Consider the following 27,746-nt stretch of genomic DNA (forward strand, 5'->3'; position numbering starts at 1 on the left):
TTTGATTCTGAAGCAATCTGTTTAGATCTGCTATGTGCAAATCCAAACACTGATATTTCTTAGTCTTTCAATCTAGATTGTTGGGAATTGGAGTGCTAATCTTCCTGGGTCAACACTAGTATCATCTGGTAGCCCCAAGAAATCTAAAAGATGAATCCTCAAGTTCAGTACTGGGGAAAAAGAGTCTGTTCCCTTCTCTGTCCTGAGGGTTATTTTCCTCACTCTAATAAGCACACTTCCTTGAAAGAAAGCAAAATATGGTGCAGCTGGGCCTGTGCAGTGATGGACATGATATTCCTTTAGCTCTGGTTAATGATTTGCACCTGCAAAGCATGTTTTATTAATGGAGGGAGGTGAATGCATTTTACACCCAATAATAAAGTTTAAGATTAACTGAAACAAACACAATGAGACCAGCGTGCTAAATAATATCACAATAGAAACTGTGCATTAATCTTCCAAAGCTGACGTCCAAAATGAGCACTGAGAAAGGGGCTTAAACTCATCTGAACTGAATAGCAGTACTATGCCCCTAAAGTGAAATACCGTACATAGGGTAGCGCCTGAAAGAGTTGTTCAGTCAAAAACCAAACAATGAAAAGGAGAAAGAGCCTTGTAACTTTAGACATCCCAATCACAAACGTGTGAAAATGAATTGAAATTGTTTTAATTGGGCCATTCGCATTATACAGTAGGCAGCTTGTTTGTAGTAGTTTGCATGATGTCTCCCCTTTTAGTTTGTAAGCTGAGTGCAGGGCTGTTTCTAGCCTTTCTTTGCATCTTCAGTGCTTAGCACGGCGCCTGGCACACTGTGGGTGCTTAATAAATGCTTCTTGTCTCCAAAGGGAGGCTAGCAGCGCCTTACCTCCAGGATGATCTCGGCTTTAACCTGCCTACATCACCTGTATGTACATAGCTGTTTGCACGGGAGCAGGGGCTGTCTGGCCTGTTTTTACATCCTCAGTGCTTAGAACTGCACCTGGTACACAGTAAGCGCTTAATAAATGCTTCTTGCCTTGGTCTGGTAATCAGGCCACTGCAGCCACTTTAACCCGACATTTAATGGGATTAAAGGGTGGACGGAGGCTGAGGGGGCCGGGCAGACGGGGGCTGCGCATCGACTTTCCCGAACGGTTTAGGATTCGGTCCGCTCACGGGGTGTGCGTAAGTTGAGGGGAGCTCCGTCAGGTAAGCCGACCCTTCCCGCAGCCCATCGCAGCTGCGGCAGCATCTCTCGGACCTGACCCATCTGTGGCCATCAGGGAGGCCGGGGAGCCGTTCTCCTCCACGGCCCTTCCGCCCCAGGCTCGCCTCGGCAGGGACTGCGGTAAACAGTTCGCAGTAAAAATAGATGGCGGGGTGATCTCAGCTCTGCCTCTCCCCCCTCCCTCTCCAGGCGCGCGTACACCCCGCAATGCTTGCAAACAACCGGAAGGTCGGTGTGTGTGGTGGGGCGGGAGGCGGGGTCGGGCCGCCGCTCTGCCTGGCGCGCAGGCGCAGCCCCGCTCTCAGCCCGTGCGCAGGCGCGGCACCGCCCCCGGCCGAGCCACGGGGGCGTGCCCGGTTCCCGCCAGCCCCTCCACGTCAATCAGCCCTCCTTCTCCCACACTCGGCACCTTGTTGTTAATCTCCATCCGCAGCTCGCGCTGGGGTCGCCTCGTCTCTTTCCCCCGGTCTGAGGGCTCGGAACGTGGGCGGCGTGCGAGCGACAGAGAGCACCGGAAGGCGGCGGGCGCCGAGGCCGCGGCCTCAGTGAGCAGGCGAAGCCCAGCACCGCCGGGCCCAGGCCGGAGCCGCGGAGCCGAGCCCCGCGGAGCCGCCTCCGCGAGCCCCTGGAAGCGGGGCCGCCCCGCTGCGGCCTCTGCCTCGGCCCTCCCCACGGCCCGGCCCGGCCCGGCCCGGCCACCCCGCGCCCCCCCCGGCCGGTGCCTGTCCCCGCCGGCGGGCTGCCTGCATGTCTTGGCTGCCCTCAGCCCCGCCGCCCCCGCCGTCCCCGCCGCCACCGCCGCGCCGCCTCCCCCGCTTGCCCCGCCGCCGCCGCCGCTGCCGCCGCCCGGAGCCCGGCGCGCTGAATGCAGGTGAGGCGAGGGCGAGGGCGGGGGAGGGGAGCGGGGCGGGGAGCGCGCGCTCCCGCCCTTCCGTGGCCGGCGCGGGGCTTGGCGCTCCTGGCAGCCAGGGAGGAGGGCGTGAGGTACGACGGGGCCGCGGGGGGCGGGGGAGGGGGAGGTGTGCGGTGTGCGTGCGTGTGTGCGCGGGGGGAGGGGCCGTTTCCCGCGGACCGGCGGGGGAGTGTACGTGTGGGAGGCTCCTCGAGTGTGCGTGGGTGTGTAATGTAGGCGGTGGCCTACTGTCTATTTACACCCCCTGCCCCCGCGTGCGTGCGTGCGGATGTGTGTGGCGCGCGGATGCGCAGGTATCTTCAGCCTGAGGTGCGGACTGCGTCCGTCGTGGTCCCCGTGCGCGCGTGTCAGCGGCCCACGCGCGCCGTGTCCGGACTCCCTCCGCGTCTTGGGGAGTGGGCCGGACCCTGCCGGCAGCGAGGCCCAACCGCCCGCGGGGACGCGGCCCTGGGGTGGGGGCGCCCGGGGCAGACCCCCTGCCCCCAGCTGGGGGGGGCGGTGAAAGGGAGCGGAAAAGCGGGTCCAGTCCCCCATGGACTGCGTGGGGGCGCGGGAGGTGGGTCCGCTCGGGTGGGGGTGCTCCGTGAAGGCCCCGGTGTGGATGCTCAGGAGCCGCCGGCTCCTTCTTCCCTGGCCGGGCTCGGGGGGCGGAGCTGAGGCTGCGGGGGGGTTGGCCCGCACCGACCCTGGGTGATGGAGCTGCTGCCCGAAGGCAGAATATCATAATAGACTTCATATCATAATAGAAGTGTTTTGGGTCTTTAAAGACCCACTCGCGTCCCTGCCTCGCACCTTCCCTGGTGGCTGCCTTTGGCTCCTCGGGGGGAAAGCATTTTTCTAATGACCCGACCTCGGTTTCCCAGATCTGCGGGCAGTTTATCTCCGATGAGCAGAGATCGCACCCCCAGCCTGGCTTTAAAAGTCCTGTGCTCTCTAGAAGGACAGGGAGGGAATCTATTTACTACCGGAGACACCGGGATTGTTCTGAGCCCTGAACTTGTGGACGAAACCGCGTTATTGGGACGGATAGCGAAACGCTTCTGTTAGTGATTTCAGCGTGTGTGGCTCCAGGTTACAAAACCAGGATAGAAGAGCTGTATTCTTAAAAGTCTACCCCCAAAACGGCCTTCTTAACATTTGCTGGTTATATTTATTGAGTCAGGTTGTCTTTATGGGGGGAGGGAGGGAGATATACATTTATATATATAGCACGTACTATATGCCCAGCGCTTTACAGATGCACTCTCATTTGAACCTCCCGATAACCCTTCAAATAGTTGCTGGTATTGTCTTGATTTTACAGTTAAGGTAGTGAGAGGTTAGGGCACTTACCTGGACACGGCCTCCAGCCTCTCTTCCATTATATTATATCGTGTAATGTCAATATTAGTATTAGAGCCTGTTGCATACTAAGTGTTAAAACTTTATATCCGTTTTAATTTATTTGGTTGTGAAGCGGTAGAAATTTTGGGGGGAAACCCCTGGTGTATTGATTGAGTTGTGAAGCAATATGTGAATTAGCATTTATTTTTCTGTGATTTTAACTTTTTTAGAAGGTCTAGTGTAAAGTCTTTAAGTACGGTTTTAGTCTATTGTAACAGTTTTTTCCTGACGAACAACAAAAGTCTGTTTTAAAGATTTATGTATTTTTGGAGCCCTGTTTCTTGGTTTGGTTATTTTTACAATTTTTTTGTGAAGAAGTTGATTTTAACCAGGACTCAGGGGTTCTTGAAACTCTTTCAGGAGGTCCATGATGTCAAAACTTTTCACTGCAATACTGAGGTGTTTATCAATACGTACAACTCGCGTAAACAATAGTTCTTTGTGGGGAAGTTCCTTAATATTTAAGAGAGTAAAGAGGTCTTAGGACCAAAACATTGGAAAACTGCTGCCCTTAAGGTATAGGGACAGAACCTGTGATTTTACCTATGTTGAAAACTCCCAGGTGAAGAAATTCCCTCCTACCAATGCAGATCAGGTGCCTTACCTGCAGCTTACTCTTAGAGCCACAATTGTCTGTCGCTGGGAGAGCTTTAAGTGACTTCTGGGTCGCCTCTAGTTTGTCAGAGGTTGAACTAAGACCAGATCTTCCACTATATAGTGCTGCCTGATTAAAATTTTAAATAATTTATTTTTACATACCCATAATGTACTGGCACCAAGGAAATAGTGTAGGTGATTCCATTATTTCACTTTCACAGTCATTGAGTCAGAAAATCCTTGAAGATTTTGGTTTGTATGAAAATATACTATCATTCAGTTAGGAGAGGCATAGGTGGTGAGGGGTTAGAGTATTGGGCCTAGAATCAGAAGACCCGAGTTCAAATGTGGCCCCAGACACTAGCTGTGTGACCTTGGCCTAGGTCTCTTAACCTCTCTGCCTCAGTTTCCTCATTGTAGAATGGGGATAACAGCAGGGTAGTTGGAAGGAGCTGCAAAGTGGCAAAGTGTGGATAGAGTATCCTGGGCCTGGAGTAGGAAGACTCATTTAGCTGTGTGACTAGCAAGTCACTTAACCCTGTTTGCCTCAGTTTCCTCGTTTGTAAAATGTACTGGAGAAGGAAATGGCAAACCACTACAAACTTTCCACAAGAAAACCCTAAATGCGGTCACGAAGTACATGACTGAAAAACAACTGTACAACACCAAAAGTTGAGATGGAAGTGTGATAATATTCGCAAAAAGTGCTTAGCATGCACAGTACCTGGCACGTGGTAGGTAACTAATAGATGCTTACTCCTTTTCCCTTTCCTGCTCCCCTTTACCTACCTAATCAGCAGTGCTAAAAAGTGACTTGTCCCTTTTGGTTATGTGTACCCTAAGAAATGGTATGGACGTGAATAGTTTATAAATTGTTAGAAGAGCTGAGTTGAATTAGCTGAATTTCAATGGAGGGGAAATGTAAAGAGATTATTGTGGAAGTTTGGAATTGCCAATGATTTTCAAAACAAGGCTAGACCTTAGTAACATTAACATTGAAGGGGCAGCTAGGTGGTGCAGTGAGTAGAGCACCAGCCCTGGAGTCAGGAAGACCTGAGTTCAAGTGTGGCCTCAGACACTTGACATACGACACACTAGCTGTGTGATCTTGGGCAAGTCACTTAGCCCCAACTGCCCTGCCTTCCCCCTCAAAAAAATATTAAAAAAAAATTAACATTGATATTTTTGTCAATCCAGGAAACCATTGAGGTTTCAACTTGTCATTTATGTGTGCACATTGTGACGAGGACTAGAACAGCTTTGTTCGTTACAAAATGCAACAGGCTTCTGTTAGGGACAGAACCTAATTTTTAAAAAATTAACTGGTATACAGGAGATTCTGAATTGAGAATCCTTACTCAAAACCATTAGTGACAAAGGTATAACAATCATTAAAGGAACATAATTTTTTGATCTTAGAATTAATTTTTGATAAGACAAGTCTTTATTAAATAAGCTATTTCAGTTACGTTCTGTAAATGCTTATTTTCCCCCTTACATTTTTGGGTAGCATATTTCATTGTAGTTGCTGTAAATCTAGAAGACAAAAATATTTAAATTTTGGGAAAGGGAAATTCACTACACTTATGATGTTAGTGTTACTGAAGAACCCTGCGGCAACACAAAAAACAGCTATCTATGAGAAAAATGTCTTATAAATGTTTTATAATGCTAATGTGGACATCAGACACTTTTGTTAGAAATTGGCCAGGTGGTGGAGTCCCTCCAAAAACTCTAGCTCTAGTTCTGAATCTTGCCAGTGAACCAGCTGGGTCACCTAAGGCAATCATTTAATCTCTCTGAGCTTTCCTTTTCCTAGAAAATGGGTGTCTGCTCTTCCCTACCTCAAAGGGTTGTTGTAAGGATCAAATGGAGTCCTAAAAATCAGCAGTTCAGCATGATGGGGTGGGGTCCCCCAAATACCATACAAGGGGGTCTGAGGTCAAAATGATTTTTCATGATAGTACTAAAATCTTCTAATTTGGAATATATGTAACCCATATAAAAGCCCTCTCAGTATTTAAGAGGGTAAAGTGATTTCTGAGACCAAAAAGTTTGAGAAATGCTGATCTAGTCTAACCACTTTATTTTGTTGATGATGAAACTGGTCCAGAGAAGGTAAGTAACCAGGGTTCCAGTAAGAGTGAGATTTGCATTTTCTCTGACTTCAAATCTTATTTTTCCCCTATTTCTTTTTTTTTTTTTGAAGATAATGACCTATATTTGAAAAAAGAAACAAACAACCAAATATTTAGTACTAGTCTTAATTATTTCATTTAGAAATGTTTTTCTGTGGAATTTTGATCAGCAAAGAATGAATTTCTTTAGTTCTGAGAGTTTTCAAAGACAAATGGAGTGAAGCTCTTCCTTAGACATGTTTGTTATACAGAATTTTCAGTTATATGTACTGTAGGCTGTTTATTTTCTTGTAATGGAACCTAGGTAAGAATATTTTTTTGCAGTTTCCTGGACCCTGTTATTATTTAAGACTTTGAATTAAGAAAATTTGGAGTTTCAAATGTTAAGGATCAGGAGTTTTTTCCAGAGATCCAAAAGCTTAAATTTTTTTTCTTGCAACACAGCATGAATCTTTGAGTCCAGTGTAAGCCTCTCATTTTGGGTTGACCTTTTCACCTGTTGCTGTTTGCTGTTGCTGTTACCATTCTAAAATAGTAGCCTGTGGGCCTCATGCTAGAAAGGATCATTTTTTAAAAAAGATCAGATAAAATATAACAAACACTACTTTGACTTCTGTCTCTAGTCTCTCTCACTCTCTCCTTCTCCTCCTCCTCATTTACCAGATACTATTATATATAGGACTCTGGGATGGAAGACTAGGAGATGGTTAAAGTCTCGATAATAGTAATACAGTGGTGACAGTACAGTTAGAAAAGGGGGAATGGATGAGAGAGAATTGAATCAATTGGAATCTAGAACTTGATTGGATTTGCCCGGGATCACACAGCCTGATCCCAAGGCCAGTGTTTTCTTTTTTCATTTTTACCATACTAGCTTGTGTCTAGAGTATTTCTGTTGGATGGAACATATACATGCACATGGTATGGTAGTAAGAGTATAGACTAAGATAAACCCTAATTTTTCCAAGCATAGCTCAGGGTGCCGTGTTCCTCCTTACTACTGTCTTTTCCTTGTGAATTTACTTTGTATAATTTTGTGTATACTTTGTATTTGTGTGCATGTCGTATTTCCCTTTCCCCTAGTAGAATGTAAACTCTGAGGACAGACTGGTAGAGTCAGAGGACCTGAGTTCTTTTACCAGTCAGTAAGCATTTTTTAAAATGCCTCCTATGTGGGCAGCTAGGTGGTGCAGTGAATAGAGCACGGGCCCTGGAGTCAGGAGGACCTGAGTTCAAATGTGGCCTCAGACACTTGACACGTACTAGCTGTGTGATCTTGTGCAAGTCACTTAACCCCAATTGCCCTGCCAAAAAGCCAAAAAAAAAATGCCTCCTATGTGCTGGACACTGTGCCAAGTGCAGGAGAATTCAAAGAAAGTTGGAAGACAGTCCCTGCTGTCAAGGAGCTCACAAACTAAGGAAGCAGACAAACATACAAACAAGCGATATACAGGATAAATACAAGATAATGAAAGGGGAGGCACTGGAGGTGAGAGGAGTTGGTAGAAGCTTCCTGTAGAAGGTACCTTTTTAGCTTCGACTTGAAGGAAGCCAGGGAAGCAGGGAGGTGGAGATGAGGAGGGGGAGCACTCTGGCTGTGGGAGACAGCCAGGGAAAATTTCTGCAGCCAAGACTTAGTGTCTTAGTGTTAGGGTGACCTTTGACTTAGGAAAATTACTTTGGTGGCAAATCAAGGATGGCCTGGAGTAGGCCAGGCAGACCAAGCAGCCAAAGGTTGCAGTAGTCCATGTGTGAAGAGACGGGTCTGCACCAGAGTGGTGGCATCATCAGAACAGAAGGTGGCATATTGCAGAGATGCTGCAAAGGTGAAATCCATAGGTCTCAAAACCAGATCAGATGGGGTGGGGGCGAAGAGGATGAGAGAGAATGAGATATTGAGGATGACACTTAGGTTGTGAACCTGAGTGACTGGAAGAATGGTAGTGCTCTCTACCGTAATAGGGAAGTTTGGAAGGGGGAACGATACCAGTTTCAGTTTTGGACGTATTTACAGGGCATCCACTTGGAAATAAGCTATAGGTGGTGGGAGATGTGAGCCTGTGGGTCAGGAATGATGCTTCATAGATCTGTGAATTCTCAGCATTAATACTTGTGAATCCATGGAAACCAGTGAGATGCCAAATGAAGGCCTGGAACAAAAACATTAGTAGGCCTAAGTGTAACTTGTACAGGGAGACTTGTACAGGAGAGATTAATATCCCCCAAAAAAGGGAATATGAAGAACAGCTAGGTGGCACAGTGGAGCACCAGGCCTGAAGTCAGGAAGACTTGTCTTTTTGAGTTCAAATCTGGCCTGAGACACTTCCTAGCTGTGTGACCCTGGGCAAGTCACTAAACCCTGCTTACGTCAGTTTGCTCATCTGTAAATTGAACTGGAGAAGGAAATGGCAAGCCACTCCAGTATCTTTGCCAGGAAAATGTGGAATGGGGACACAGAGTCCGACACCACCGAAAAACAACAGAAACTAGAAGAGGGTGATTTGACGATGTCAAAGGCTGCAGAGAGGACAAGAAGGAAGGATGAGGATTGAGAAAAGGCAGTGTATTTGGCATTTATTACCTTTAACTCTTCTCAGCCTCCATTTCCTTAACTGTAAAATTAGAAATTGGCCAAATGGTGGGTTCTCTTTGAAGCTCTGAATCTAAGGTTCTGTGATTTTTCATTTTCCTGCCTTTGAATCTGTGGCTCCTAGTACAATGTCATGCACACATAGGCATTTAATAGGTGTTTGTTCAGTTGAAATTGTTGGAGAGGAAGATTGGTATTATCTGACAACTGTTTTTAATTGTCAAGTTCAGTGACCTTTAATTAGGAAGTATAGAAGGTGAGAAAATAAAACACATGGGAGGTAATAAGCTCAAAGTAACATAAGCTACTTACATAAATGCAGAGAAGAAAATGTAAAGGAGTGAGTAGAGTGGGGATTGGGTTAGGCAAGGAAGACCTTAAAAAGATGAGCCTTTTAAGTCATGGTCATGGGGTAGAGGTGAGGGCAGGAGGAAACATGTGATGCGTGGATGACAAAAATTAGCTTGTTGCTGTAGAGGGCTAGATTATGGAGTAATTTAGGATGGTGAGCAGGAAAACCTTTGCTGATGAATTCGATCAAACAAGATGTTTTAGCTTCTTATGCTGGGAAAATCAGTGAAAATGATCATTGAGGAGCATCTGATTATAGATGAACAAGACAAGCAACTAACTAGCTGTTAAAGGAGTCCAGGTGAGGAGAGGTTGGGCCCAAGAAATTATGTTCTTAGTCTTTAAAAAAAAATTAAATATCTTACCCAACTAATCTATTCAATGCCATCCCAGTTAAATTACTAAAACATTTTCTGAGTTAGAAAAAATCATAACAAAGTTCATTTGGAAGAACAAAAGGAAAAGAATTTTCAAAGAAACTGGGAGATTGAGCAGTATTGTAAAAAGGATAATATCAATTATTTTAAATTAAAAATTTCTTGTAAAACCAGTATAGCAAAGAATAGAAGGAATGCAGAAAATTTGGAAAAAAACTTTCATGGACAAATCTCTCAGATAGGTTGTGAATATGCTGAAATACTGCTGTGATATAGGAAATGATGAGCTGGTGGATTTAGAAAACCATGGAAACACTGGAATCTGTGAAGGAAGATGCTGTCTACCTTCAGAGAAACATGACAAATGGAAATAATGCATTGTATGGCCTTACATATATGGGTATGAGTATATGTGTATTAGATATCTGTGTATGTATCTATCCATTTTCAATTGTAGCAAAATCTTGGTGGGGAGAAGGAGGGGGAGGGAAAAATAAAGCACACAGCAGAGAAAAAAATTTACAGGAAGCAAAGAAAGGCTGGGTAACTTTGAAAACAACGTAGTATTATTATAGGTTTTTTTAAATGGAAATTTATTGTTTTATATTGTTCTGCTGAGTACATGGAAATGCCCATTTTTTGGTTTTGTATTTAAGTTTAAAATGAATAAAAATTTACAATAACAACAAATTCCTCCCCTTACCCTCCTTTTTAAAGCCCCAGTCATTTTCTGATAAGTAGCTAGGTGGCCTTAGACCATTGTACTTTTTTTTTCCTTTTTAAAATAGTTGTTTTATTTATTTATATTTAATTATTTCAAAATATTTGTATTTATTTTGTTAAATATTTCTCAATTACATTTTAAAATTTTTTTAAATTTTTTTTTTATTTTTAGTTTACCACACACGGTTCTACATAATTTTGAGTTCCAGATTTTCTTCCCTCTCTCCCCCCTCCCTCCCCAAGATGGCGTGGAATCTCATATAACTACCATGTATAACTTCGCATTGAATTAATTTATACACTAGTCAAGTTGTGGAGAATTATGACCAATGGAATGAATCATGAGAAAGAAGAAACAGAACCAAAAAAAAAACCCCAAAAACAAAAACAGAAGAAAAAAGGCGAGCATGTAGTGTGCCTCAACCTGCATTCAAACTTCACAGCTCTTTCTCTGGATGAAGATAGCATTTCTCCATCGTGAGTCCCCTGGAGTTGTCCTTGCACCTTGCGTTGCTGAGAAGAGCGAAGTCTGTCAGGGTTGGTCCTCACGGAATCCATATATCTGTGGTTGTGTACAGTGTTCTCCTGGCTCTGCTCCGCTCACTCAGCATTATGTCATGTAGGTTTTTCCAGGTTGTTACGAAGTCCGTATCATCCCCATTTCTTAGGCACAATAGTATTCCATTAACTTCATATACCACAGCTTGTTCAGCCATTCCCCAATTGCTGGGTATCCCTTTGATTTCCAATTCTTGGCTACCACAAAGAGAGCTGCTATAAATATCTTTGTACATATGGGTCCCTTTCCCTAGACCATTATACTTTGAAACAAGAAAACCAGAGTTTAAATTTCTTAGTTACTAGCCCACCATGACCCTGGGCAAGTCCTGTATGTTCTCAGAGCTTCAGTTTCTTCATCCCATAAAGGAGGGATAATAATAATAGCACCTCACAGTAGATTTTGAGAATTAAATGACATAAACGTGCACATCACTTTGCAAACCTTAAAAATGCTAAATTTTAGAGACTATTAATGGATGATGGGATGCCCTTCACTGAGCCCTCCATTGGAACAAAAGTAGAGAGGGAGTAAACAAATATTTAAGTGCCTGCAATATGCCAGGCAGGTGCTTTGCTGAGCACTATAGGAACATTATCTCTCTTGAGCCTCACAACAGCCAGACTGTTATTCACATTTTACAACCAGAGAAACTGAGGCAAACAGGTTCAGTGACTTGTCCAGGGTCACACTAGAGCTAGCAAGTCTCAGGGCTTATTTGAACTCAGGTTTCTTGACTCCAGACACCCCCCACCCCCATACTTAATCCACCTAACCATATAGTAGCCTCAAAAAAAAACCCGGTTGACAAAGCAACCACATTTGATAACTAACGTTCTCTACCTGTAGTGTCCCACTTTTCCGTAGATAGAGGAGGTACATTTGTATTGTGGCTTTCTACTCTCAACCAGCACTGTTTATGGCCAGTTAGAAAGTTTAGCCTTTTTAGTGTTGTTTTTGTTTACTGAGGCTGCTTTTGGTTCGTATATATCCAGTGCCTGGCTTTTTATTTCTGTAGTCACTTAGCAGATGTTTATTAATTGATAAGAGTGCTCTTTTGGTAACTGTTTTACTGTTTATCATAGCAGAGATTTAAAGATGGAAGGGACTTGGGGATATATATATATATATATATACACACACACACACACATGTATATGGGGTGGGTGCCCCCCATTTTATAGCTGAAGGTATCTTTGCATGTTTCCCAGAGTTTCCCATTCCCAGTGTTTTATTACATATGTAACTTATAATATACATGGATATGGGTGTGTGGATGCATGCACCCACAAAACCTTGTTGATGACATCTTTGAGAAATATACCTTAGAGTGGAATCATAAGGTCAAATGTAGAACACTTTAGTGACTTCATTGGAAAAATTTGAAATTTTTCAGAAAATTTGAATCAATTTGCAGATCTGCCAAAAGTGTTCTTGATTTCTTACAGCCTCTCCAGATTTTCATCTTTTAGCTTCTTTGCTGATTTGAGTGTGAGAGAAGAAATCAAAGTTTTGATTTGCATTTTTAGTGATTTGGAGAATTTTTCTGTGTGTGTGTTGATCATTCCCATGTTTTCTTCTGAAAATTCTCCATCTCCTTTGACCACTTAAATACTGGCAAAATGTTGGCTTATAGAATTCTAAAGGAAGGAACAAAACTGAAATGTTGGGGAAAATTAGTCATAGTGGGGAATTCCATATTAAGTTTAACATTAAGAATCTTTCAGGTGACTGTTTTCTCCTCAAATATCCAAAGCTGTTTTTTTTATAACTTGAGGCTACTAAAAATAAAATTTTCTTTGAATCATCCTGCTAAACAAGAAATTTAGGAAAGGAGATGCCAGTCTTTCTCCTTGTAAATTTTTGTTTGAGCCTTTAATTGTGTTTTGGAACTACACATTTAGGTTCTGAGTCTACTGAGTATTTTTTTTTTTGTTTAGTTTCTTCTCTGACCATCAGGACGGAAGCTTCAGAGGCTAAAATAAAGTTCTGATAATTTAAGAATAGACTTGTTGAAGGCAAATTTGGAAAATGGGAATGAGGTTTTTTGCATGATATTAGCTTTCATAACCTTTTAGAGTCCTGACTGCTTGAGAATTTCATTACAGATTATATTTATAAATTTGTTTGAAGGAGCTAAATCAGTTATTTAATTTGCTTAAGCTTTGCCCATCCTTCAGTAAAAAGAGAAATCTGATTGTTTTATACTATCACAATTTTTTAGTTATATGAGGTTGGCCTACATTATGGCTCTTTATTTTTCCTTTCTTAGAGAGATGGATGTTCACACTATTTTCATTTTCCCAGGCACTGTGCTGAGTTTACTTTGTCACCTCATTGCTTAAGTAGATACCATTTTATATGTTACCTTTAAAAGAAGTTAGAAATCTAAGATTAAAGACCAGTTTTGTTTATTTATATGAAAAGTGCTTGGGTCTAGTCATTTATAATCAAAGCTAATCTCATTGCATTATGACTTAATTTAGAAAATTTATACATTATCATGGGCTCACTAGAGATTTAACTCTAATAGGACCTTACCATTTACCTCTATATTTATTGTCCTGAAGGATAAGAGACACAGTGGGATAAAAAAAAGATCGAATTAAGTAACGAATTGGGTAAGCAATTATTAAGGGTAAGGCCCTATGCTAGGTCCTCTGGGAGAGTCAAAAAGTATAAAACTTCAGTGTCTATTGTATAGTTGGAAGGAGTAAGATGGTAGACTCCAATAGAAGACAGCTTTTATCACATAAATGTTAAATGAGTTTACAGTTGATTGAAGAATTGTGAGTAAGAAGAGATCACTTGTTTACAATTTGGGGTCATTCCTTCTCGGGAGAAATGAGGGATATTCAGTTGCTCCAGGGATAACTAAGCCCACTAAAAAACCCCTTGATGTAGAACAGAATTTCCTGTCTGGAAGATTTTGTGCTTCTGAGGTTGCTGGAATTGTTTCATTGCAGAGATTAGACCAAGGGAAGTTTGTCCTATTGTTTGTGGTTGGTTCCAGGGCTGTATTTTAGGAAAGACAAGGTACATGCTTGAGTTTCCATAGAACAAGATGAGTTGGAGACTGGAGGCTAGTTCTTAGATGAAGGGAATATTCAATCTGGGATGGTAGATTTAGGGCTTACCAAAGTTGTATCTTCTAGTATCTGAAAGATGATGCTGAGGGAAGTTACTGAGAGAGGTGAATTTAGGTTCTGTGTATTGAAACTTATATCTCCCCACCACCACTGTTTTCTTAAACATTGCCCTGTTATAGCTTTGGGTTGGGAGTGGGGGGAGGAACATATACTATTCTCTCCCATTAGAAAGTAATTTCCTGCAGAGACTGTCTTCCTTTTATTTGTATCCCTTGTGCTAAGCATAGCACTTAGATATGGTAAATGCTTAATAAATGATGTTTTTGTCATATATACATTCAATACCTACCCATGTATACGCTCAATATGTTCAAAATATTGCCCAAGTCCCTGTCAGGACTTTATGGAAGAGGTAGAATTTAAGTTGCATTGTGAAACACAGTAGTACAGTGTTAGTACTACTATTGCTTGCCCATCTTTCCTATTTTTTTATAATATCTGGAGCCCAAGGCATTCAATATGTTTTCAGATGTCTCTTTGATAACTAAAATATCTACATTAACCATAAATATCAATTAGCTCTGAGCCCCCAGTTTGTTAAATAGAAACTTTTTCCAATAAGCTTCCACTTATCTACATCAAAACCCCTAATTTCCTAAGCTGTACAATTTATCAGTTTAACAAACGATAAAACACATAAATAATTATATCATCAGCTGTGAGAAAGATCACAGCCAGAATCACCACTATCACTGTCACTGCTGACTTCTCAATTCTGAATACACAGGTCCAGCTCCCTGGGGATGCCACTTAAAGTCTCTTCAAAGTTCTGAGATAAGCTTTTTGTTGTTACAAAGTACTGGAAACAAAACTTGGGGGGAAAAATCCATGGAGGACTAGCTGAATAAATTGTGGCATATGAACACAATGGGATTTTATTTCACCAAAAGAAATGAGGAATATGACAAATTCTGAGAAATATGGAAAGGCTTATATGAATTGATACAGAGTGAAGTGAGCAGAACAATTTGGACTCTGTATATACAGGTCCTATCCTTTCTTCCTGACCTTTCAGATAAAAGGGCATATATATAATTTTAGTTGACCTGACCTTCTTTGGTATAGTTTTAAAATAGTTTTCCAGAACACTTGAACAAATTCTTGGCTCTTTAAATAGGTATAGTTTTAAAATAGTTTTCCAGAACACTTGAACAAATTCTTGGCTCTTTAAATAGTAAACTCAACCACCTGTCTTCCACCAAGTGCTCTAATGGTTATTATTTTTTTTGTCATCTTTGCTTAATATGATAAGTGTAAACTGGAACCTTAGAAGAGTTTTGATCTTATTTGGAACATTTCTTCACCTAAGAAGAAATGCTTGTTTATATTGATCACTAATCTATTGAGGAATGGCTCTTTTTCTTATAAATTTTTTGTGTATCTGGGATATTAGACCCTTGTTTAGATGCTTGTTGAAGATTTTTTCCAAATGGTTTCCCTTGTGATTGTAACTGAATTTAACTTTCTTGTGCAGAAGCTTTTAAATTGTAATTTAAATAGTTCATCTTCTCATTTCTGATCATTTTTTAATCCCCTATTTAGGTATGGGTAGGTCCCTCTACCCATAGTTGCAAAAGGCGGTGCTTTCTTCAGTTCTTTTACTTTTTAAGTGCTGAACACTTAACTCATTTGATCCTTACTACAACCGTATGAGATGAGTGCTATTTTCCTTTTACAGTAGAAGAAGCCAAGGCAATCAGAGGTTAAGTGATTGCCCAGTTCACACAGCTAGAAAGTATTTAAGACAACAAATGTTTTTTGATTAAAGTGTCTTAGTCCAAATTTGGATTTAGATTTACTAATTTCAGGCCCAGATCTCTACTTCATCGCTAGCTAGCTAGCTACCTTGCTACCTTTGGTGCTTATATGACACCAAGTTTTTGAGTCAAGAAATCTGTGAGTTTTTATGAGTTCATTAAAGTTTCACTTAATTTTTAGTTGACTCTGCAGAGTTCCATAGGTTAACCATTATATCATGACTAAATAGTGGTATTTTTGTTTCCTCTGGATTTCTCTTTATTTGTTTAATGCAATAGCTTGTATTTCCAAAACTATTTAGTAATAGCGGTGAGTGGGCAGTCTTTCAAACTCTAATCTTGTGGGAAAGGCCTAGTGTTTTTGCTAATTCTTGGTTTTTATCAGTAGAGATTACTGTTTTGAGGAAAGTTTGCTAGTGTTTTTTATTTTAGAGACATTGTCCCTATCTCAGTCCAGGTTGGAAGTACAGGAGCCACCTATAGGCCCTATTCCAGTACTAATTGACACAGAGAAGTTTTGACCTCCTCTTTCAGCATTGCACCAATTCAGCTCTTAAGTAGCTTGGTGGCCTTCTTCTCAGAGGGTCACCATTTTGGTGCTAGTGTACCAGTTGGCTATTTCAACTTCTAATGCCCAACTCAAGCAAAACATCAGCCTTAGTTTCACCATTAACTGGGGTCAGAAGCATGAGCTACATGCCTGATTTTTTTTTAAACATAAATGAGTATTATATATGTTTTTGTAGCCTCTTGGCTAATATTTTATTCAATATTTTTCCATTAATGTTATTAGATATTGTTCTATAGTTTTCTTTTTCTTCCTTATTGCTCTCTATGGTTTATGAACTGTATTTCAAGAATTTGGAAAGCTCTTTCTGTATTCGCAAAAATTTGGTATAAAAATTTGTTTCTGTATTGACTAGGCTTTTATTTTCACTCCTCAATTCAGTAATTTTTAATAAGATTTAATTATATGTATACTCCAAATCTCCTAGACTTAAACTTGTCAATTCCTTACTATATAATTTATTAACAACGGAAAACGTACTAAAACAAAGACATCAATAATTATTTACAGTACCCTATGAGAAAGATCACTGTCAGAATTATTTTCAACCTTCACTACTACTGTTTCTCAATTCTGAAAATCGGGCCCACCATTCAGCTGTCTCAGGATTCAAATTAAAGCCTCTTCTCAAGAATTTTCTTAATGTTTCTTTGTAATATGAGTTAAAACAGTTCTCATAGGAAAGATGTTCACTTTTTACCCACCACAGTTAAGTATCTTTAGAATGACAGTTAAACAGTCAGTTTTTCGAGATTCTGTTCCCTCTTAAAGGTGGATTAATAGTATCTGTTTCTGTGGGAAAGGCTATTGATAGAAAGATGAAGTATTTATTAAGTGCTTATTATGTGTCAAATATTGCGCTAAGCTCTAGGGATAAAAATAAAAGAGGGACTGTTCAATCTCTGTCTTCTCTAATGTGACAAGGGGAATTGGACTGATCTGGGTCATTGAAGGCAGAATGGTAGTAGCATAGAAGCCTGGAATCAAGGGATGATGTCAAATGTCAGGGTGTTTGTAGGAGTGGAATCCATGGAGTTAAATGGAGACTGAATCATGTATGGGGATGTCTGGGAAGTACTTAAGCTGGTGTTAGTTTTTTTGTTTTTTGGGGGGGGGATCTTCTATCCATTGTTTAGTTAAGGATTCCCTTCCTCCCATCGTTGGCAAACACCCCTTTGTTTTCCCTATTTAACTTGATTTCTATATGATGTAGCCTTCTTTATGTAAATGTACTATGTTTTTAGAATTTATGGTGGCATATGGTGTAAGATGATGGTCTATGCCTGCCTTTTGCCAAAATGATTTCCAGTGTCTCCAGAAATTCTTGTGAAATAGGGAGTCCTTTACCAAGTAATTTTATGTTCTGGGGTCGAATCCTACTTTCTTACTAAGTTACTGAGTTTGATTATTTCTGATTCTTATTTAGTGTGCTCCAGTGATAAACTTTTCCATTTTAACTAGTACTGAGTTACTTTTATGATTATTGCTGTATATGTAACATAGTTTGGTGTTTGGATATTTTATAGTACCACTTTATTTCTACTTGTTTTTCTCTCCCACTCCCCTTCTGAGCCTAGAATTTTCATTTTTCCAAATAAGTTTTTAACTAACTATAAAATAATTATATGGTTATTAATTAGAATAGCATAAAATCTGTAAATTAATGTTATATTGATGTTTTAATTTAGTGTAATTTATAGGTAAAAGATGCATTTGAGAAGATCCCTAAAGAAGTTATTAGTATTGGCTAATTAGTTGGAGAGAGAGGGCTTCATTTATAATAAAAATTTAAAGTAAGTGGTGTCCTGTTTCCATTTCAGAGGGTCCTGAATAAATACCGATGATGAGATAGCATTGCATTTTTTTCTCATTTCTTGGCTCTCTGCTTAAAAGTTATTCAATGGGTTGTTAAAGGAGATGTAGACTCCATTCCTTAAAACTGGGGCAACAGTTACTGTCAGCTTGGAGGCCTGAGAAGAAGCAAATGTGGCAGTTAGCTTGAGACTTTAAGGGGTTTAAGTTTACAAGAAAATCTACTCCTTTGTGGACTTGAAGTTGTTTGTTTGGTAGTTTGGTTAAGGATTGAAATACACATGGGTAGCTATATTTCACAGTTATTGTTTTATGCTTTCGAATGAACCAAAAACATCCTTTTGCTATGGACCAAACTTAGTTTATAGCTTTTTAAATTTTTTATCTTTTTATGCAATTATTATATTTTCAGCCCTATTTTTAGGAGGACAACTTTTCTGCTCAATATATAGCACATCATATTTTTGGTAGTTGAATGCTTGTGTAGAACAGTTAATGTTTCAAGGCCTAATTCATGCCTAAAAGTTAGTCAACTGAATGTGCTCAATGCTGGCCCTTGCTCTTTTTCAAATTCTTTTATAATTCAGCTTTTGGAACTCCCCAACCTTTTCCTAGATGGAGCTCCCTTTCAGATTTGGTCTCTGCTCATTTACTAAGGTTTATCTGATTTCCTTGTGTATTTTACTGAAATAGGAAAGCTTCTAGTTAGCATTTATATAACCCTTAAAGGCTTACAAAGCACTTTACATGCATTATGTCAGTTGATTCTTACAAGCCTGCGTAGAAGATGAGCCACTGAGGCTGAGAGAGGCGAAGTAATTTGCCTAGGATCACACAACTGAGGCCTTCCTGATCCCAAGTTAAACATGCTATTCATAAACTGCCCATGTATGTTTCTAGGTACAATGAATTCTGAACTCTGTAGTTCTTTCACTTGATCTCATCAGCTTCTATGGGTTCCAATTATCACCTCTGTGCTGATTCTCAAATACATTTATGCCACCCTAACCTCTTTGCTGACGACCATACTCACATATTAGACTACCCTTTGGGCATCTTGAACTGGATGTTTCCCGTAGACATCTTAAACTCATCTTTCTCCAAGAGACACTTTCTTCTTCCTAACTTCATGTTATCTTTCAAGGTACTGCCATCCTCCCAATTATCCATTCTCATAAACTAGGTATGTCCCCATCAAGTCTTTATCGTACCTCCTCCTCCCCACATATCTAATATTTTGCCAAGGGCTGTTATTTTATTTTTGTAACATCACCCCTTTGTCTCCTGCCTTAGCCATCACCCTGGTGTAGGCTCTTATCACCTAATGTTTGGACTACTGCAATGATCTGTTGCCGGGTCTGTCTGCTGCAAGTCTGTCCCCATTCCATTCTACCCTCTGTTCATCCTCACTTTCCTTTTCACTTAACTCCAATGGTTCCAGTATGTAATACAAACCCCCCCCTTTTCGAGTTCAAAGCCCTTCATAGTCTAGCTGTTTCCTCCTCCCCACCATCCCATCCTAATGTATGTTATACCCCCATGTACTATGCAGTTCAGTGACTTGCTCCATGCTGTTCCATGAACACTTCCCAACTTCGGTTTTCACTGGCTATTTCCCCTGACTGGAATGTCCTTCCTTATATCCACTTCCTGGCTTTTTTTCAAGTCCCAGATAAAATCCACCTTCTGCAGAAAGTCTTTCCTGATCCCTCTTAATTCTAGGCCTTTTCATCTGTTGATTATTTCCTATTTATTCTGTATATAGCTTGTTTGTATACAACTTCCTGCATTTTGTCCTCCTCACTAGACTGAGCTCCTTGAGGGCAGGGACTGTCTTTTTATCTTAAGCATGTAGTGATTGCTTAATAAATATTTATTGACTGACTCATTAAAACAAAGCTAGTTTACCAAAATTCATCTTATTTACAATTTATTTCATGTGTTTCTCTCTGGTCTCTTGAGCTTTTGCTGTTGGCAGTTTGATTTTAGTTTAGGCTAAAGGGAAGGAAAATATTTATGGCTATTTTAAGATTGTTTTACTTCAAAATTGGTTTTCCTCAGCATAGCATTACATGGTTAGAGGTTATCCTGGAGGTCTTTGGTATAGAAAGTCCTTTGTATTTAACATTTTTATTAATTTATTCACCAAGGAATAGAATAGTTGAGTTTGTCATGGTTGTGATCTTTTTCTTAAAGAATTACTGAAAGTGTTAGTATTCTATAATATATAGAAGAGGGACCAAGCAATATTTGGAACCTTGTTTATATGTTAAATATTGTTAAAATTCATTCTTAGATTTCTACACGTGTGTGATATTTCTGCTCCCTTAAGCAAAGTATAAGCTTTTTATTCTCCAGATTATAAAGCAGATTATATATACAGCGAAGTTTTGAAGTTTAAAGGGGAGAAAAAGGATTTAGGATGGTTATGGGAAATGGTTTCCCCCCCTTAATAGTATTTCATTTTTTTCCAATTACATGTAAAGACTGTTTTCAACATTCATCTTTGTATGATTTTGAGTTTCAAATTTTTCTCCTTCCCTCCCTTCTCTTCCCTCTCCCCAAGACAGCAAGTAATCTGATAGAGGTTATACATGCACAATCATGTTAAACATATTTCCATATTAGTCATGTTGTTTTAGAAGAATCAGAACAAAAGGCAAAAACCATGAGAAAGAACAGAACAAAAATCCAAAAACAAAGTGAAAATAGTATGCTTCAATCTGCATTCTGACTCCATCGTTCTTTCTCTGGATGTAGTTAGCATTTTTCATCAGGAGTGGAGTCTTTTGGAGTTGTCTTGAATCACTGTATTGCAGAGAAGAGCCAAGTCTGTTATAGTTGATCATCTCACAGTGTTGCTGTTACTGTGTACAATGTTCTCTTGGTCCTGCTTACTTCACTCAGCATAAGTTCATGTAAGTCTTTGCAGATTTTTCTGAGATCTGCCTGCTTATCATTTCTTATAGAATGTTAATGTAACATTCCATTACATTCTTAAACCACACATTTCCCCAGTTGATGGGCATTCCCTCAATTCCCAATTTTTTGCCATCACAAAAAGAGCTGCTATAAATATTTTTGTACGTGTGGGTCCTTTTCCCTTTTTTATGATCTCTTTGGGTTACAGACCTACTAGTGGTACACTGGATCAAAGGATATGCACAGTTTTATAGCCCTTTGGACATAGTCCCAGATTGCTCTCCAGAATGGTTGGATCAGTTCACAACTCCCCCAATAATACCTTAGTGTTCCAATTTGGGGTATATTTTTAAAAAGTAACTTAGTTTTTTTCACAGTTTAATTTTAATGCCTATTCCATTTTTTCTAGTGGATTTTTCTTTTTTACTGTTTATGAACTTTCACACTTGATGACTTTTGCTCTAAATCATCTGTGATAATTCTACAGTTGCCCTTGCAACTTGTATCAGTGAGCTTTATTTATTTACTCTCTCTTTAGTTTAGAGCAACAAAAATTTTTCATTTCTGCTTGAAAACATTTGTACTGTATGTTCTTGTTTGCTCACCATTAATACATATTACTTTCATTTGGGAGAAAAGGGGTACCATTTGTCTAAAGTTTTTTCATTTGGCTACAGTTAAGATGTTTGAGAAGGATAATTTCATAAGATTTTGAATATCTTATTAGATTATAGGCAAACATGGGAATAATTTTAACGTTCTTGCTCAAGTTTCTTCCCCTTGACCTGAGGCCTCTCTTTCTGTTGTTGGATACGCTACAATGGGGAAGAAAGAATTTATTTGAGCAGTCAGATGTGACTTTGTGATTAGTGTTTCAAGACAAGTCATGAAGATTTTTTACCTCTTTTTTCCTATAAAAGGTTTTTTTTTTTTTTTTTTACTATTAGGCATTTACCTCAAAGACATGGCTGCTTTGGGGCAGTTCCATAAAAGTTGAAGTGTAGAAAGAAAGAGAAACTGTCCTTGCAGTTTTCTGTCAGCTGGCATTGCTTGGTATAATTTCTGCTCTGAACTAGGCTTGAGTCGAACCTAGGTTCTGAACCTGTGGTAGGTGTGTATTCTCTTTTCTGTGTATTCCAATAAGTAGAGAGAAGAGAGCCTCTAGAGGCAGAGCCAGCTCTGGGAGCTTTTCTGAGTCTTCTTTAATCTTAGTGCCTTCTTGCTAAGATTTTCTACAGTTCATATATCTTGTATATATCTTGTTTGTATAAAGTAGTTGTATTCATGCCTTTCCTTCATTCCTTGTGTTATGCACGCAGTAGGCATTTACTGTAGCCTGTTGACTAGTCGGATGGATTTCCTGGAAACCCCCTCTACTAATTGCTCCCCTTAGTGATTTCTAGCCTTGCAAGGTTCCTGGCTTATCACACTACCTTTGTAATGGGCTCATAATTTTGTAGACTGTATATTTATTGGACTTAATGTGAGGAGGAAGTAAGTCCTTCCCCAACTTTTAAAGTAACTATAACCAGAGAACATATCAAGGTACAGTCCAGGTTTGATAACAGTAAAGCTCAGCTGTCCTCCGCCCTTTCCTCTGATCTCCCAAAAGCCTAAAACTTACCAGTATGGCCTCTATTTGTAAAAACAAAAGACCTAGAGATTAATGTCAAGCGCTTAAAATTTACATTCATCTAAAAATGGGGTTGGTGTAGTTGATCTCAAAGATCTCCAACTGTAAAATTTTACAATCTTCTTTTATCGTGGCAGTATCAAAGCAAAAATCTTAATGTCTTTCAAGTAAATCAAAAATTCCACCTTACTGGATATATGTGGTTTAAACTGTGAACCTGCTATACGAATTTAAGCTCTTCTCCAGCTTCAGGTATATACTCTTGTACATTTGTAAGGTCCAGAATTCCACTGGCTTGGGAACCCTGTACCTCCTTCATAACTTTGGGGTGTTCTTTTTATACCAAAGGAAGAGACCAAGTATTTTTTTTTTTATTGTGGCCTAGTAACAACCAGTTGTTTAATTTCTTAATGTTCTTTTTGGGGGGGAGGCCAATTAAGAGAATTCTTTTTTTTCCTCTGGTACCTGTCACCCATACCTTTTTGCATGTTGTAGTGGAAGGAGCACTGTGCTTAGAAGACCCAGGCCAGCCCAATTACTCTCTGATCCTCAGCGCCCTCATCTGTCAAATTGGGAATGATAATACTTCTGTGAGAAAAGCACATTGTATGTAACCTTATATTAGATTGCTTGCTGTCTTGGGGAGGGGTCAGGGAAGGGAGGGAGAAGAATTTGGAGCTCAAAGTTTTACAGGGGTGAATGTTGAGAGCTGTTCTTTACAAGTAATGAAAAAAAAACACTCTTAAAGAAAAAAAGAGAAGCACATCATAGGGGAGGTGAGCTGTTAATAAGATGCTGAAGTTCACAAACAACGTAGAGTAGGATAGACCTGAGAACTCTAGAACACAGATTCACCAAAAAGGTGTTAGTTGTAAGACACCTATCTTCAGCACTCAGAAATTGAGAATAATATCTTTGTGTTTTAAGAGTAAAATTGAAATTTATCAAGCACTAGTGAATCTTGTTTTGTTTTTCTTTAAGCCTATTTAGGAATCCTAGAAAAATGTAACTGTATTACCATCCCAAAAAGTGGGATCCCATCGATAACTACTGATCTGTAGTCCTACTTTCTTGTCTGTAGTATTTTAATGATAATCTTATGTATCAGGAACATCCCTGGTTAAGGTATTAGATGGTGAACAGGCAAGCTTTCCTAAGCGATATTCCACAGTTATACATCTTTACCATTCTCTGACTGAAATGTATAGAGAATACAAGATCCTCTTGTATTTGAGGATTTTAGAAACAACACTTGATTAGATAGAGCAGTAGTGTAGGTGGGCGAAAATTAGGCCCAGAATTAAACAAGAATTGAATGGCCTTTAGGAAATTGCAAAGTTCTTTCAGTGACCTCAAACCTCTTTGAAAAAGTTGGCTTATTTTTAATATTAAATAGTCTTCTAGTGGTAGCTAGGTAGTGTAGAAGATAGAACATTGGATTTGGACTAACCCTAACTCAACCACAACCTTAATTGTCCCAGAAGATCTGAGTTCAAACCCTGCCTCCAGCACTGAAGTACCCCTTGGTGGGGTACCTGAGGCCTGGTGGCCTTCTAGATCCTTGGGCGTGGCCCTTTGATTGAATAGGAACTTTACTCCAGGAACAAATCACCTTAATAAATGAATTTGTTTGAATCCAAATTTCAGAGAACAAATCCCCTTAATAAAAGGATTTGTTCAGTAAACAAATGGCCATGCTTGGCCTCAAGGTTTGTGGATCAGATAAGATAACCTGTTGTTATCTGCTATTATTTTTACTAGTACTATTAATATTTCTTAATGACTTAAAGTTGAGGCTTACCCCTTGGGCAGTGTAGAGGGGTATGGTGGGTGTGAGCAGCCACCAATAAGGAATTAACAAGGGGAGTGCAAAAAATTATCCTCAAAGAGAAACCATCGTGGGAAAAATGCTGGATTGTTAATGGGCTTGTGATTATCATGATGTCATGAATAAGGCTTGCAGTATGTTGAATGGTTTTCCCCTAAGGTTAAATTTTAAAAGTAAAAAAGTATTACACATGGTCCGGTATGGGTCATTGGAAGGAATACTTAAAAGCTATTACAACATTATCTTTTGGAAAATTGAATGATGGAAAAAGAACAAGTTTTTTTGTATTCTTAGTAAGCATTTAGAGTATGCCAGACAACACTGTACTAAGCTCTAGGGATCCAAGAGAAAAAAGATAGTGTTTTCAAGTAGCTCACACCAATAGAGGGGCCTATAGCACTGAAGGAACAGTCTGGAAGTTCTAAAGATACATGATATTGGGTGAATGGCAAGGGCCAGGGGTCCTTGGGGAATATGTCTTTATACAAAGAATTTTTGTGTCAATCAATGTCATTTCTAAATTTCTACTAATTATAATCAGGATGTAATCATCTGTTTTAACATTTTTCTGAGCTTATTTTAATGTAGCATGTTAATTTTTCTATGAGTAGCTGCTGTCTTGCATGCCACGTGTGTTTGCATTTATTGGTGCATAGAAACCATTTCCTAGTGCTATATTGTAGCTTGTTCATCAGCAGTGTCCTTATGATTTCTTAAGCATTAATATTCTTGTATCCTCTTTAGATTATTTCAGAAGTGATTTACTAAAATTTATGCTATATAGTATTTAGTCAAGTTTATCAATATCCAAAAGGTATTTTTTTCCAGGTTGTAAATCATGAGCTCTTGCCTCTTTTTTCCTCTTAGCTCTTTTATCAGGGTTAGTTAGAAGTGGAATTAGGGTTAGATTGGGATATTTAGCCTGGAAAAATGAAATATAAAGGAATAGAGGAATTCTCAAGATAGACTTGTTTCCTTTGCACAAGAAGGTCAACTAGTCAATAGAAGAAAAATCTTTATTCACGGTAAGGGGGAATTTTCATAGCCAAGGCAGAGTTTTGGAGATAGTAAGAACTATCTCACAGCCCTGGTTGAGTTCAGGTATGATAGCTACATTTTTAGTGATGATTGGAAAGACTGGAGAAGGGGAGGTGCTACAGGATTTGTGAAAAGCAAAGAAAGAAGGAAAGAAACTCAAGCCTGCAAAATCATAGGCTTAGTGCCTTACAGATGGCTAATAAACATTTAGGGGAAGGTAGGTAGCTGTGGTAAATGGCTTTTGATTCATTTCTGTAAAGTAGAAGGTGATATCTGCTTAGAGGGAAGGGAGGAAAGGTGATGTGTAGGTGTCTTGAGGTGATTAGAAATTGTTTGTAATAGTTGATTTGGGAGTGTGATAGTCAATCAGGGTCTAATAAACAAGTTATTGCAGTGAGGATACATCTGAGACTGGAATTAAAATATTTGAAGCAAACCCTGTGGGTACAGTTTTATGTCTTCAGAAGAATAGGAGCCAGAATAGGTGGGAGTAATCCTGGTTTGGTATGATTCAGAAAGTTCTTTGCAATCTCGAGTGTCGGGTTAAATGAAATAAATAATACTTGGTTTTAAAAAAAAAATTAACTTGTACAAGATGTTGGGAGGCATTGTTAGCTCATTGGGAGAAAAACCTAGAAGTTACAGACATCTGTAACCAGTGTGACATGGCAACCACAAAAAGTGAATACAACCTTGAATTGCATTAGAGGGGAATAGCTTATCTACAGTCATGAAAAAGTCCTCTAAATCAACAGTAATTGTTGTTCAGTCATTTGTTATGTCTGACTCTTCGTGACCCCATTTGGAGTTACCTTGATAAGGATACTGGAGTGGTTTGCCACTTCCTTCTCCAGCTCATTTCACAAATGAGGAAATTGAGGCAAAGAAGGTCAAGTGACTTGCCCAGGGTCACAGAGCTCATAAATGTGTCTGAGTCTGTATGATCCCAGGCCTAGCACTCTATCCATTGTGCCACCCTAGCTGCCCTATCACTAATAATTGGAGAAATGCAAATTAAAACAATTCTAAAGTATTCACCTCACACCAATCACAATGACTAACATGTCAGAAAAAGGAAATGACATACTTGAGAGAATGTGGAAAAATTGGGACACTAATGCATTGTTAGTGTAGTTGGTGTCCAGCTGTTTTAGAGAACAGTTTGGACCTGTGTCCAAAGGCTATAAAATTGTACGTGCCCTTTGACCCAGCAATACTACTACTAGGTTTGTATCCTAGAGAGATCAAAGAAAAAGGAAAAGGACCTATATCTACAAAAATATTTATAGCAGCTCATTTAGTGATGGCCAAGAATTAATTGAGGGGATGCCATCAATTGGGGAATGGCTGAACAAGTTGTGGTATATGATTATGATGAAATACTGTTGTTAGAAGAAATAACAAAGGGGCATGGTTTCAGAAAAAACCCCAGAAGACTTACGTGAACTGATGCAAAGCCAGGTGGGTAGAACAAGGAAAACATTGTACAATGTTCTGATTAAATGCAATAATCCCAGTTACTTCTGAAGGACTAATGCTGAAAAATGCTGTCTACTTGTAGAGAGAGAACTGATAAACTGTGAGTGCAGATTAAAATAAAATGTTTTTCACTTTGTCTTTCATCATGGCTTAATAAGGAAATCTGTTTGCGTGATTCCATATGTATAATTGCTATATTGCCTGCCCTTTCGATGGAGAGGGAAGGGGCGGACAAGAGGGAGAGACTTCTGAACTCAATTTAAAACACACTAAAAATAACCAATTTATTTAAAAAGAAAGGGAATAGCTTTTCAGAGCATGGAAATGATTAGTCCTTATGTACTCTGTACCGGTCAGACTTTTGCTCTGGTTCTAATAAATTCGGCGGTTTTCATTTAATATATTTTGAAATAGTGTCTTAGTCTTTTTTTTTTTTTAAATCATTGTTTTTAGGGAGTCCAAATAATCCTTAAATTTATCTCTCCTTGACCTGATTTCTAGTTCATTTCTTATTATATCAAATAGTTACATTTTCTCTTTTTACCTCAGCCTTTGGGTTTTGTACTAATACTTCTTGCTGTCTCATGGATGATTGATTTCTGTTTGGTCTGTTCTAGTTTTGGAGAATCTATTATTTGGGTCAGGTTGGCCACTTTCTAAATGGCTTTCTTTTCCTTCCAATTCTTCTTTTCCCCCAAGTTATCTATATAGTCCTTGTGGAA

At 39.7% G+C, this 27,746-nt stretch overlaps 1 protein-coding gene across 1 annotated transcript in view; it reads left to right on the plus strand.

Annotated features, from left to right (window-relative positions):
- Positions 1-1,062: 1,062 nt before the first annotated feature.
- CNOT6L (CCR4-NOT transcription complex subunit 6 like) overlaps positions 1,063-27,746 on the plus strand; it is a 73,235-nt gene continuing 46,551 nt past the window's right edge. Inside the window, exons 1-2 of the mRNA XM_036764966.1 lie at positions 1,063-1,164; positions 1,210-2,078. Of these exons, the coding sequence (XP_036620861.1) occupies positions 1,063-1,164; positions 1,210-2,078 (971 nt within the window). The remainder of the gene's footprint in view (positions 1,165-1,209; positions 2,079-27,746) is intronic.

The sequence above is a fragment of the Trichosurus vulpecula genome, chromosome 6 (assembly GCF_011100635.1).
Source record: "Trichosurus vulpecula isolate mTriVul1 chromosome 6, mTriVul1.pri, whole genome shotgun sequence".
NCBI classification, from domain to species: domain Eukaryota; kingdom Metazoa; phylum Chordata; class Mammalia; order Diprotodontia; family Phalangeridae; genus Trichosurus; species Trichosurus vulpecula.